Source organism: Paroedura picta, chromosome 10 (assembly GCF_049243985.1).
Source record: "Paroedura picta isolate Pp20150507F chromosome 10, Ppicta_v3.0, whole genome shotgun sequence".
NCBI lineage: Eukaryota > Metazoa > Chordata > Lepidosauria > Squamata > Gekkonidae > Paroedura > Paroedura picta.
Genome location: NC_135378.1, coordinates 70,584,741 through 70,598,816, shown reverse-complemented (window position 1 = coordinate 70,598,816; position 14,076 = coordinate 70,584,741). Strand labels below are relative to the sequence as shown.

General features: G+C 43.7%; 1 protein-coding gene across 2 annotated transcripts in view; it reads left to right on the top strand.

The window, feature by feature from the left end:
• The window catches only part of BANK1 (B cell scaffold protein with ankyrin repeats 1), a 179,571-nt gene extending 165,816 nt beyond the window's left edge, over positions 1 to 13,755 (top strand). For both annotated transcript variants that reach the window (XM_077300769.1, XM_077300768.1), the window contains exons 12-16: positions 82 to 260; positions 1,402 to 1,465; positions 3,898 to 3,968; positions 9,239 to 9,282; positions 12,671 to 13,755. In XM_077300769.1, the coding sequence (XP_077156884.1) occupies positions 82 to 260; positions 1,402 to 1,465; positions 3,898 to 3,968; positions 9,239 to 9,250 (326 nt within the window). In that variant the 3' untranslated portion in view covers positions 9,251 to 9,282; positions 12,671 to 13,755. The remainder of the gene's footprint in view (positions 1 to 81; positions 261 to 1,401; positions 1,466 to 3,897; positions 3,969 to 9,238; positions 9,283 to 12,670) is intronic.
• Positions 13,756 to 14,076: the final 321 nt, after the last annotated feature.

Sequence of the window (14,076 nt, the reverse complement as noted above, 5' to 3'; positions counted from 1 at the left end):
TCCCGCCATACTTGTTCACGGTTTTCAATTTAAATGAATCTAACTCAGTGTTGCCTTTTCTCTTCCATTTCCTACCCACAGACCGGGTTTACGATGAGAGTATGAGTTACGCAACTGTCAGGCCTAACATCCCACTGAATCAAGAACAACTAATCCTGTTACAGGAGGAGGTGAAAAGGGGGACCATTTCGATGGATGAAGCCGTGGAGAGATTCAAACAATGGCAGAACCATAAAACGCAGTTCGAAGCCACCCAGCAGGTAGAATCCTCAAGGTTGTTGTGATTACTTTTGGAATGGCCATTATTTTCAATAGGGATGTCAAGTAATTGGGCCGAATTTTGGGTTTTAATCTAATTGTGCTGACTCAGCATCTGAGGCTAGTTTATGAAACTGTTGTTATCCCTTGTGAATCATTCGAGCAGAGAAAAAGGTAAACCTGAGGGCTTTCAGACCGTGCATGAAGTCCAAATTATCATGGGTTCCATACATCCTAGACGTTTGTGGGGCAAACTTGTGCTGACAGTAGAAAACAGCAGGAGTCCAGTAGCACCTTAAAAGCCAGGAAAATTTGTTTAAAGAGTATGAGATTTCATGAGTCACATCTTCAGAGGTTGATGGATTTCTGTATGGCTAAATCTCATGCCTCCCAAGGAACTAGATCAATATGGGCAGCCATGTTAGTCTGCCTAGCAAGAATAACAAAAACTGTGGCAGAGTCTTTCCTTTCCTTCCGAGTTTGCCTGTTATGAATCCTGCACAGGATATAATTCCTGTAAATCACTGATTAAGAATGAATCAATAATAACCTAAAGGTTATTGCTGTACTTCTTGTATTAACTCTAGTCCCTTTGAGTGGGTCTACTCTAGAATCCAATCTACAAGGTTGTTGCTGGTCTTTTTTTTTTTCTTTCTCAAGGCAATTTGTAGCGATTGCAGAGCACAAATAAAGGTGGCAGAATAACGGATGAGTTGGCCGTTCCTGGTAGCCCATTACTGCCAGGGTGGTTATAAAACACCTTCTTTTGATTAAGGCAGTGAGGTTCAAGGCAAATGTTCTGGAATGATTGCCTGGAGCCTGGAGGAGTGGGTGGCAAGGAGGGGTGGAACGTTGTGTGCCGCTGGAAGAAAACTTCCCACAAATCTTTTGGTCTCAAATGCTGCAACTACAAAGGCTTGCCTCAAACACACACACACACACACTTGCACGCACACAAAAACAAAAGGTGAGGGTTCTTTTTTTTTGTCAAAAGTTTTTTTTTTAATGATTTCCTGTGCTAAGAAGCTTAAGCATTCAGAATACTAAAAAGCTCACCTCCTCCAGCTTCTCATTCATTATTTTTAACAATCAACTCCAGCTATTGATTTTTGTGGTTGTTTGTGTGTTGGCTTCTTACTTAAGGAAAAAATGCGTCAGCTCCAGGACTCTATTACCAGAAAAACACCGGAGGAGGAAGACTTGCATGGTAAATCACATTTACTAGCATTTCAGGAGGCTGGAAAGGAGAACTATAGGATAAATAAATAACTGGTTTATTTTGTGCAGGGCGGGGGCGGGGAGGCTTTGGGGGGTGTTGTTATTTTATTCTCTACTGCTACGACTGTTTAATATTCCACTTGAGATGTTTGGTTTAATTTAATACAAATATATGTTGTTTTTGTGGTTAATCGTAAGCTACCCTAAATGCCTCTTTAAGTTAGAAGGATGGGGCAGAAATCTTTAACCAAACAAGATGTCACATTTGTTCTTGGCGATTGACGCAGAACTCGGGAAGGCATTCTTTGAGCTTTTTCAAACTTTTCTCATTTCTGTGTTAAAATTGGAAATAGTCCTACCATGAATAGATTTGTCAACCTCCTGGAGGGTCCTGGAGACCTCCCAGAATTATAGCTAATCTCTAGACCAGGCGTCGTCAACCTGTGGTCCTCCAGATGTTCATGGACTACAATTCCCATGAGCCCCTGCCAGCATTTTCTGGTACCAATTTTCTCAAACTCACTATTTGTGAGTTTGGGAATCTTGACCCATAGTTGTTCCCATTCTTACATTGTAATATTAGTCTCGAAATTCTGCATCCACTTAATCATACATGTCTTAACCCATTGAACAAAATGTTTTTCTCCCAGTAATTGCATTTTAATTAGAAAATGTATAGACCCAGAGACCCACACTCAAGGCAGTTTACAGCTGATAATAAAACACCACTAAAAAACATGCCCATTAGCAACAACATCAATTAAACAGAATTCTCACCGAATTGTAATTCCCAGGATTCTTTTAACTGGCATAAAATTAGCACTGACTAGCAAATCATGTTTCATGACACTTTTTATCTACTCTAAAAAGTACTTCTGCTCTATTTGCCAGCCTTTTTACGTAGTGGAGGAATCTGAATTGGCAAAAATATTTACACACACATACACCCTTCAAAAGGTATGCTTTCCATTGCAATCTCTATCTCCCTCTCTTTTGAAGGGTTTGGTCCAGAGGAAGAGGGAGAAGGATGAAGGCCTTGCAGTAGTCCTGTCCCTTTGAAGTGGCAATTGCCACTTTTAAAGACAGAACCCAATCAAAAGCCTTCGTTCACAAGCAGCAAATAATTCAGTACTGATTCTATACTATTTGGCCATGACTTCCTCCAAAGAATAGATTGTGCCATTCATTTGTATGGAAAGCAATTTTTCTAGAAGGATCTCTCTTTCTTTTAAACTTTGCCCCATCTGCTCCAGAAATAGCAAATTTGATGCTGAAAATCTAACCGCATTGGAAATCCAGCACAGAACTAGAGGAAGTATCAATTATTTATTTATTTATTTATTTATTTATTTATTTATTTATTTATTTATTTATTTATTTATTTATTTATTTATTTATCATACTTCTATACCGCCCTCCCCGGAGGCTCAGGGAGAGCTCCCAGGCCCTTGGTTGGAAAGTCCTGCATCCCCGTTGCCGACTGCTGCTCAGATTTAATTTGTTTTTAAGCTGTGCCAGTGGCTGCAGCATCCTGATCTGAATTAGGCACTGCACCAATGGGAATTGAAGAAAACCCACCAGTCAACCTGACACAGGGTGAGAATACCAGAGCCCACCTGCATACCCTGTGGTTGTTGAATATTCTCCAGCCAAATGCTGGGAGGCACACATGTTTATTCCTCTCAGAAGAGACAATTGTACCAATTGTCTCATTTTACCAAGATGGAAGAAGTGGAGGAAATAACTCCCACACCACACCTCTTACCTCCTAAACAGCTGGTCAATATTATTGCAGCTTTGCTGATTGAGCTTTTGGCCCACACCGCCTCAGAAGATGGATCAGGAAAGGAATTGCTCACGGAGCAACTATTTGCATTATTGATTGCATTTCTCAATCTCTCCATCTCCCCCTCTCCCTTTCAAAATTATAGACTCCTATATATCCAATGTTTTCTAAGTGGGTTGTGGTGAGACTTGATTGTTAGCAATCTAAATAACAACAATAGAACAAGGGTAAGATCCAAGGCAGAAATTAAGACGACGGTTCTCTAGGTAATGTACAGCTGCTGATTCTAAATATAAGAGAACAAGCTCTAGAAGAGGCAAGGTTTTTTCCAGTCTCTTGAAGTTGGAAACAGAAGTAAATTGATAAAACCTCTCTGGCTGAGGACTTCCGCCAATGTGCTTCAGTCAAGGGCCCTTGCAAGAGAGGCTCCTTAAACAATTTCAAGGCCATCAAGAATGATGAACTATATAGGATGAGGCATTCTATCAGATTAGCTAATCCCAGACAATGTAACAGTTTAAAGTTTGCTCGTGACTATACCCCTCTTTGGATTGGACTGCCCTAGTCTCAGTACCAAACTGCCAATCATTTTGAAACAACAGCAAAATGACAGTGGAATTTCTTTGTTTCGATAGTGTCTATGAAAAAAGGAAGAAACGGTCCCAATTCCGAAAATATTGTATACTCCAGTCCATTTAATAAGCAGGTATGTCTAAATATGTTCCTTATGTTTTATACTTCTTTTGGGGGAGCGGTTAAAGCTTTTTAAAACATAGGTGTTATTACTGAATAAACCATAATGGAATATAGACAGGACTCACATAGTTTTATTCTAGTATACGTTTTTATGGGCTAGAATCCCTTTCTTCAAGTGGATTCTCACCATACCATCATTTTATGTAGAGAACACAAAACTCTAATGATAGGGTGAAGGGGCTACGAAACATAGGAAGAAAGTGTGGAATGTAATTATGCAAAATTGAAATCTAATTGGGAAAAATACAGAGACCATTCGCTAGTTATGCTAAGTCAATTGAAACATAATATATGTGGAATTTCTGATTTTGGTTGTATCAGGGTTTTTTTTTTCAATCTTACTATAACATTGCCGACAGTCTATTCTACACAGGTTAGATAATGCACTTCCAATGCACTTTAGAAGGCGATTCCAGCTGCCAAAGCACATTGAAAGTGCATTCCCCAACATTTGTAGAATTAGCCTAAGTCTTAGAACAACCCAGAGGTGGGGGCAAGAGTGTGAAATTTTAAAGAAATCCCAGTTCTGCGATTCCAGAGATGAGTTTCCCTTTTAAATTCATTTGCTTGAAGGATGCTGTCTTAGAGATCAGAAACAGAGCATCACAGTAGATCAAAGTGTTCTTCCATTCATTTCCAAATATTGCAGGTTTTAATGACAGATTGGAATCCGTTTGTACTCTCTTGTTTGCTGGGTTGAGCCAGAATTTTGGATATTTAATTTGGCCAAAACATAGAATAATTAAGAGGGGCCTTGGTGAGAGTTTGAGAAGGGACATAAGCGGAGAAGGGATGTAAGCAGGGGTAGTCAACCTGTGGTCCTCCAGATGATCATGGACTACAATTCCCATGAGCCCCTGCCAGCGTTTGCTGGCAGGGGCTCATGGGAATTGTGGAACTGGGGAGTATCATTCATCCTCCAATGCCATTTCAGGTGGGGAAAATGGCATGGGGAGAAAAGAAGAACCCCTTCCACTGCACCATGGTCTCAACCAGATTTATGCCCGCCTTGCAGGAATTTTAGAGGGAGTTCTTAATGGAAATTGGTAGCTTTGCTGGTTAAGAAAGGGGGCGGAGGAGACGACAACAACACTCAAACCAAAGGACCAGATAAAGTAACCAAAATGGTTAAATAGATCTGCTCCAGGAGTATACAAATAAGGAAACTCAAACTAAAAATAAATTTTAATAATAAATGTTAATAATATCTTTGTGTGTGTAGATTTTCAAGACCCCTTGTAAGAGGCTTTGAACAGACTTATAGACCAATCACAGGCCTCCTTTACGGCCAATCACATGTCTTGGCAGGAGGCTTGAGTATGTATATAAGTTCCCCAGTTTTGCTTCTCAGTGTTCAGTGTTTTCTGGTTCTAGTAAACTGTTGGTTGTTTGGCGCTGAAGTGTCCATGTCTTTACCCACAAATTTAAAAATATCCTTACTGGCATAGCCCTGACCTGGTTAGTGCAAGCTAGACCGATCTCATCAGATCCTGGAAGCTAAGCAAGGTCAGCCCTGGTCAATATTTGGATGGGCAACCTTTAAGGAATACTGTGGTCACGATGCAAAGGCAGGCAATTTCAAACTACCTCGGAATGTCTCTTGCCTCACAGCCCCATGGGGTTGTCATAAGTCAGCCGTGAATTGACAACAAAAGGGGGAAACTATCTGGCACAGGGCTGCTAGTCCCCGTGGAGAACAGATGCCAAACATCATGTCTTGCTTCAGCCTCTGGAGATTGCCTTCTCTGTGAAGGCAACCCCACACCAGTTGGGCATTAGACCAGCACAGGCTAGAAAACCCACTCGTGGAAAACGAGGACTGGAAAAGCAGAAACTTCACTAGTGTCAGATCTCTGGTGTTGGGGCCACCCGCCTGCAATCAGGAATTCACAAAACAACGACTTCCTCTCTGCATGCTTGCATTTGCCCCTAGGACTGAGGGCAGCACAGTGCAAAAAAGACGCTGTACCTTCCCCAGCTGCTCCAGTCCATTACTTTCACTTAATGGACTCAGCGAAGCCAGCTTGCTGACTGCATAAGGGCATTGTATGAATTGAATTTTGCAGATTGCATTGGCTGAACCCGTGGAAGCTCGTGGCGATAAAGTGTATCTGGTTTTAATTAAATTTGCCCCTCAGTGTCTGCCTGGATCCAGATTGCTTCCTCAGCTTCATCCAAAAGCCATTCAGGATAGCGCCGGGTCCCTTTGACAAATTGTTAGTTTAATGATTACAAGCACTATCCTGATTGCCTGACTGCAGCTCTTGAGAGCCTCACCTCTTCACCAGCCCCTTGTTTCTGTTCCTCCCAGAGGCAGCCGGCTCATTATTCATCGGCTGTGTCTGCTCTGAGTGAAAGGGATGTCTCTCTGGGTACCCTTGCAGGGTTCACTCACTGCTGGGAAACAGTTACCATTACGGCTCCTCCCCAGCTGGCAACTTTAGATGCAGATCAGCATTATCACTCCCATATTATACAAGGAGAGCGGAGAATGAAATCAACCGGCTTTGCCTAGACCAGGGGTAGTCAACCTGTGGTCCTCTAGATGCTCATGGACTACAATTCCCATGAGCTCCTGCCAGCAAATGCTGGCATTTGCTGGCAGGGGCTCATGGGAATTGTAGTCCATGAGCATCTGGAGGACCACAGGTTGACTACCCCTGGCCTACTTACGATATGATACGATAACATTTACTGCATATAGTCAAAGGCCATTAAGAAGCACAATTAAAACAATAAAGTGCAAATACGAATAAAACAATATTTCTCCATTATTGTGTACATAAAATTGTAAACATGGGCTACTGAGTTACAATAAGGGGGGGGGGGAAATGGTGTATCAAGGTGGGAGACGCCTGTAAAAATGCTTTGGCTCCCTGGTGGCCAAAGCGAAAAGTGCCACCCTATATGAAATATAGGGGGTCGGTATTAGATAACAGATAGGTGAGTTTGTCAAAATCAGAAATAGGGTGTGAGTTCAGTAATAACTTGGCAAGGAATTTGCCCCTGGGTTCAGAGTACAGGGGACAAGCCAAAACATAGGGGGGGCAGGTCATCTACGGATGAATTTCCACGTATACACAGGCGTTGGGCTGTGGGTATTTGGAGATATCGCTCAAAGAGCATGGCTGTTGGCCTCATTTCAAACTGCAGAACCTAGACCACTTAATGAAAGGCTGAGTACAGAGGGAAATTAATAGCAAGCTAGGAGGGCCATAAGGAATTCCATTCTCCTGGACTGTAACCGGGCCTCATTTATGGTGTTTTCCCCCTTTCTTTGGAAAGTGGTGTTTATCTTTGTTCCTGAGAAGTCCCCCCACCGAGGTGTTAAGAGGCCTCCCTTGTCCATGAATGTCTCCATTGTGCTGGGTTCTTCATCCACATGAAAAGCAACTCCTATTAAATATAGTGATACATGGCATCTGTATAGATCCTTGTGTATTCTAAAGCCCATGCCTTGTAATAAGGCTGGCAAGAGTCATGTAAGCCCTGGTTTATACCATGCAGGATAATGATCCCAGAGTGGTAAAATCGGCTGTAGCCCTGCAGACTAGAGCTGTGATATTTGTGCACATTGCTTTAATCTCATGGACTAGAGTCCCTGCTGGGCTCTGGTTTCTGCTTAGATTTGTGATCTGCACAAGCTCCCTTGTCCTGAAACCAGATGATCCTACGTCTTCTTAATAAATTGTTGCGGTTTTAAGCACATCTCTCCTGTGTGAACCTAAGAGCAGGAACCTGAGTGAGTATCCTGTTCCTGACCTGCAAACAAAAGGGATTGTCAAAATGATAAAATGGAGAGGGGAGAACCTTCATAGAATCATAGAATCATAGAGTTGGAAGGAGCCATACAGGCCATCTAGTCAGACCCACTGCTCAACGCAGGATCAGCCCTAACCATCCTAAAGCATCCAAGAAAAGTGTGTATCCAACCTTTGCTTGAAGACTGCCAGTGAGGGGAGCTCACCACCTCCTTAGGCAGCCTATTCCACTGCTTAACTACTCTGACTGTGAAAAATTTTTCCCCTGATATCTAGCCTATATCGCTGTACTTGTAGTTTAAACCCATTACTGCGCGTCCTTTCCTCTGCAACCTCCTGCCCTCCTCCAAGTGACAACCTTTCAAATACTTAAAGAGGGCTATCATGTCCCCTCTCAACCTCCTTTTCTCTAGGCTGAAATAGCGGCCGCAACTGAGCGCGGCCGCCGTTGACGCGGCGGTGGCGCCCGGGAGCGGCGCGGACCCAGCTGCGTCAGCGAGCCGCGCTGCGGCGCGCTGGGGGGAAGGGCGGGGCTGCCAGCCTTAAAAGGCCGTGCGCACGCAGCCCACCCTCTTTCCCTTTCAGCCGCGCGCCCGGACAGCTACCCTCACGTCCCTCCCTGTTTGTTACTGTTTTTTCGTCGCAGTCGTGGGTCATGCAAGGTAGGGAGCCTGTTGGCAGGGAGCCCGTCTGCGTACGGGACTCCCTGGAGTAGGGGGTCTCGTTAATGAGACCGGCCATAACCGGGCGCGGCCTACCCGGCTGGGAGGCCAGGGGCCCGGGGCCAAGCGAAGGGAGGGGGCCCCATGGAGGCGGACACCTGTGGGGTCCTTGATGGTTGCTTCCCAGGGATCCTGCGGTGGAAGACATCCCATCCTCCCGGCTGGGAGTGAGGCGAGGAGCTGGAACGCTGCGGGCATGGTGGTTAGCCGGCCGGTTGACAAGGCATGGGCTCCTTTACCTGGCATGCGGGCCAACGCTCCAGTGGGAGGGGTCCCGGTTAATAAACGGCTGCGGCCAATTTGTTGCCAAATCTGGGTCTGCGTCGTTACTGGGATAGTCACCACCTGCTAGTCAACATTCCCAAGTCCCTCAACCTATCTTCATAGGGCTTGGTCCCTTGGCCCCAGATCATCTTCGTCGCTCTCCTCTGTACCCTTTCAATTTTATCTACGTCCTTCTTGAAGTGAGGCCTCCAGAACTGCACACAACCTTGTATGCCACTCTGCTGAACTCTTTCAGCAAGAGCAGCAATAAGATGTTTTTGATAGATTATGCACAGATATCCAAGTTTTCAAGGGTTGAGGGATATCCCAGGTTTCAGGGGTACACTTGCACAGTGTACCAAGTGTTCATCAAATGGCCTTTGGTGTGGAGTGCTTAGTATGAAAGGTAAAACTGGCTGTATAGAACTGAATCATAGATGAATTACATTAGTAAACTCAATGTGTCATTTCAGGCTCTGCTTTGAAAAAGATATATGCGCAGAGATAACAAACAGAGGTAAGAGCATATATTCAATTTGTCTGGCAAATGGAAATTCCTTTATCACTCACATTAGGATTATTCATCAAACTAACTTCCTGCCTTTGTCTGTCTAATGTCTGTTTAATATTTGGAACTGTGCTGCCCCTTCTCCACTCACACAGAGTGCCTCACAGCCTCTACAAATCACTCTTATTCAGGTTAGAAGTAGGTCAGAATGTCACATTCATCACATCTCTTGTCTCTTTTTTAATATATGGAGTTTTAGGACCATCTTGCACCTCAGATCTCCTCTCTCGCTCCCAGGGACACCACAGATAGGGTATCCCAGCCCCCTTTAATAATCAGCCCTCGCTCACACAGATCTGTTGGGGTTGGGGCTCAAGCACTGTTCTAATCACTCACTGCCACTATTCATTCATATCCTATAATACAGTGGTCCCCAATCTTTTTATCACCAGGGACCAGTCAACACTTGACTATTTTACTGAGGCCCAGGGGGGTAGTCTTTTGCCGAGGGACATTGCCACTGCCACTTGAGCCCCTGCTCCACTTGCTTTCCCGTCGGTGCCCCTGACTTCCTGCCGCCCACTGGGGGGCGCTGCCAGCAGCAGCTGCACAGTGCCATACCAAGGGGGAGCCCCAGACATGGCAGCCGCCAGAGAGCACCAAAGGTGAGCCGGCGGCAGAGTGGCAGGGCAGCCCCCGAGGCAGCAGCCAGGGAGAAGGATGAGGAGGAGCCACGGCCCGGTACTGAATGATCCACAGAGCGGTACCGGTCCCCGGACCGGGCATTGGGGACCACTGCTATAATATACTGCAGTATGTATAGCTAAATTCAGGCCGAGTTATTAAATTGTGTGCATGTTTCTATCTTTAAACATGCAGCTAGCAGGGTAATCGAAACAAGAAACATTTATTTATGATCAGAACAAAACACCCTTAGGGGCTTTCCGCACCGGGATCCTTGTAGCAAATTGTTTGCTGAACGAAAAATCGCCATTTAAAATAGTGCAATTCGTCATTATGCATACCTGACTTTGTAGTGGAATCCAGTTGCGTTTCTATCATTTCCCACAAGCTTCCGGTCTCAGCAAAAATCGCTAGAAAGGAAGCGCTATTGCTGAGCTCGTCCCGCCCCTGGCCGTCAAGCAGCCAATGGGCAGCCGTTAGCATGCTCCCAAACAGCCCCTTTCCCTTTAAGAAAGGTTTAAAAAAAAAAAAACACCCATTGCAACGAATATGTGTTGATTCGTTGCAACGGAGAGACCCATCAGCTGGCAGGTGTGTTTGAGCTGTCGTTTCATCGTTGCCACGCTCCCCCCAAGTGGAAAAAAAAAATCCCCCTCCCCTCACGGGCTTGATTTTCGGCCGAAAACAGTGTAAAAAATAAAGGGAAAATACATCAGCAAACAGGCTTCTCTGTTGTTTGTGCTTAGTGACTAAAGGTGAAGGACTGAAGCCAGGGAAGCCTCTAAACAGAAAGAGGCTCGCTGCTGCGTTTATCCCCGCTCGCTAGGAGAAAAAAAAATGGCGATCGCTTCGCCGGAAGTTTGGAGGACAGGCTCAGGAGGAGGGACTTTGAAGAAACCGCAACAATGTTAACGCACAGGTCTTTTTCGCTAGTGTTGCAGATTGGTTGCAAGAGTGTAGCGCTTTCCGGAGGGTGAATCCGCTTTTGGGGATTTCCCTGAAAGCGCTACAAGGAAGCGCTTTTTGCGGATCGGTTTCAGGTGTGTGGCAGATTGTCAACGACGTTGTGCATAATGGCAAATCAGTAGCGTTTTCAATTGGCAACCATTGTGCGATTTTGAAGGCGTGCGAAAAGCCCCTAAGGAAAGGAAAGTATAGGTGACCGTGTTTCACTTCCATGGAACTTTTGAACTGAGGTCCTGTTCATACAACTGGGATCTGTCAGTTACTCATTCACGACTTTCAGCCTTCTCTGAACAGCTCTGCTCCGAACAGCCCCTAAGCTGTCAGCTTCTCTGTTACTAACTCTTTACTGATGTCTTTCAAGTCTCCCTTTCTCAGCATTCCTTCAGCTCTCATTGGTTCCTGTTAGAGAAGGTCTGAACCCAAACCTGTCCATCGCAGAACCTTAGAAGTTAGTCACTTCCCAAACCTTTGGAAAATCATTTTTCATATTCACATTAAGTGGCTTTATTTTGGGCTTCTAGAGTAAGCAGTTTTGATACACTTATAAAACAGGGTGTTAAATAATGTAAAAGAAGAAAGCTCACCTGCCAAAAAGCCAGGGAAGAACACACACAGAAATATGGATGTGGGAGTAGATCGCAGCTTTTAAGAATCCATCATGTTCACTTTCAAACACACTCTCTTGTAACTATATGTTTAGGATGGAAGCAATTAGCACTGGACAGGACCCCCAAATGGGTACCATCAATTCACACCTAACACTTGAAAAATCCTCTCTCTAGAAGCCTCCTACACAATAAACTGATAGATATGTTATTTATATGAAACAAGGTGCTAAACTCCGGTTCTGAGGAAAATTGGCTTTTTAAAATTATTATTGCGGCTATGTGTTATTCCAGACCACATTGTGTGTCTGTGCACCCTTTCAAATGGTTCTGCTTCCTTTCAGCAGCTAGTTAATTGGTATCACCTCACAACATTTCAAAGACATGGATATAAAGATCTGGAGAAATGCTAATTCACTATCAGATCTGTACCGGATCCACTGTCATCTGTAAACCAAACCGTGAACCTCTTAACTACTACCATCTTTACCTAGAGATGAAATTGCCTGTCGTTTTATTAATGACTGTGACCTTCGTACTGAAGGCACCTCATTATTCCCTTCTACAGGAATTTTATTTCTAAAATTAGCTCCCTCCTTCCCCTCCAAGAGCATACTGGGACAACTGGGTGTTGTTTTAATCATGGATGCTACCTGCACTTTCTTACCCAATTATTTCTTTTGTATGTTCATTACCAAAAAAATTAAAACATCCCAAGAGATAAGAGTTTATTAAGCTTGATTTCATGAGAAAAATATTTTACACATACACTTGGATTTTTAATGAACATGCTCCTGGTTGCACTATAGACAAATTACTGGTTTATGTTTAAAGATGCTGATTTTTCTCTAATCCATGTGATATTTATATAATTAGTTTGGTTTGGTTTTGTTCTTGGGGGAAGAGGCTAATGCTTTATCATATTTTCTACTCAAAATTGCCACACCAAAGCTGCTTTTACCACTTAGGGGAGAAAATCTACAGTTTTGTCAATAATATTCCCACCTCGAATACACCACATAAGTGACAAGGACCCTCCATAACTTACAGGATCTGATGTTCAACCCATCATTAACTCAGGTACATTCCAATCTGCACATAGAAGTTTATTCATAAATATGCCTTTTTTATATTCCCTGTAGTTTAGATTTCCCCCCCTATTTTCTCTGCATCTGAGTGAATGAAGCTGTACATCTGTCAGCCTCCATCTACAGAAGAGGACCCCAGCAAACTCAGGTGGTCCACGTTGAGCATGAACACAAGACAAGAAAACGTCCGTGTCAAAGCAGCCTTTCTATTGGCACCGCTTCTCTCCAAACGCTCGTCTCTCACCATTGTCTCAGTGAACTGACAAGATAGCAGTAATTTTTTTTTTATCCTACTTCTATTTCAAAGTTTGCTACTAGAGACCTGGAGTGCCATCCTTAAGGACGTTGCACTCTTCAAAGACTACGAACGCCCATCTAGTCAGAAAGTTTTAATACGGACAAACTGTGACCCGCCACGAGCCAGTCATGACAGTGGCAGGCAATAAGTCCAAATAATTAATAGGGGAATTCATTAATTAATTAGGCTGTCATTCTGGTTAGGATGGCACTCAGTTCTTTTTTATTATTATTATTATTATTGATGATGATGTTATCCATTCAGTTGCGTCCGACCCTCGGTGATTCTATAGGAAAGTCTTCGCCAAGTGCTTCCGTCAATGACTGCTTCTTTTAGTTGGTTCATGGTCATCCCTGTGTCGGCTTTGATCCTGTTGAGCCAGCGGATCCTTTGGTGACCACCTTTCCTTTTGCCACTGACCATGCCGAGCATTAATGATTTTTCTAACGAGTTTGATCGCATGATGTGTCTAAAGTAAGTGAACTTCAGCCATAATATCTTGCCTTCTAATGACACAGTTGATTTGCTCCCCTCTAAAACTATCTTGTTGGTAACTTTGGCTGTCCGTGGTATTCGCAGCATTTGTTGTTATTTATTATCCTTACTAGTTCGGAGCCATTCATGGTCCATTTTAATGAATATCAATGTAGCACACTGCCTTGTCCCAGACATGGACCACCTGTGTCACCCAAAGAAAGGGATGAACAGATTCCCTGGGTGACTCTCCATTATTGTTTGCCAGTTAAATTGGGACTTGGGCACTGATTTGGCTGTGCTCTGTTATCAAGGACTGTTGGGGTGTAAATAGCATTTTGTGCAATAAAATTCCTCTTGCAGTTTATGAGTAGGTGTATTTTTAAAATTGATTAAATAGTTTTCCCCCAAAGAAAAATGTATTATTTATGCTATGTTGCCTTTCCACAAAAAAGCAGACCAGCAGCATTGCTTTATAGCCTAAAAAAAGAAAATGTTTTAAAACTATCCCTATTTATATTAGGAAAGGTTTTTTTAAAAAAAAATTAGCCCCCAAAGAGTTGTTTTGGAATGATATCTTTGTTTCTGTGTTGTAAAAGAATATATTTGTATGCTTCAACACAACTTGGGTCTGCTGAAAAATGGAAGGGGGGGGGTGGCTTGGCTTCTAACTAGGTGGGTACAGGGA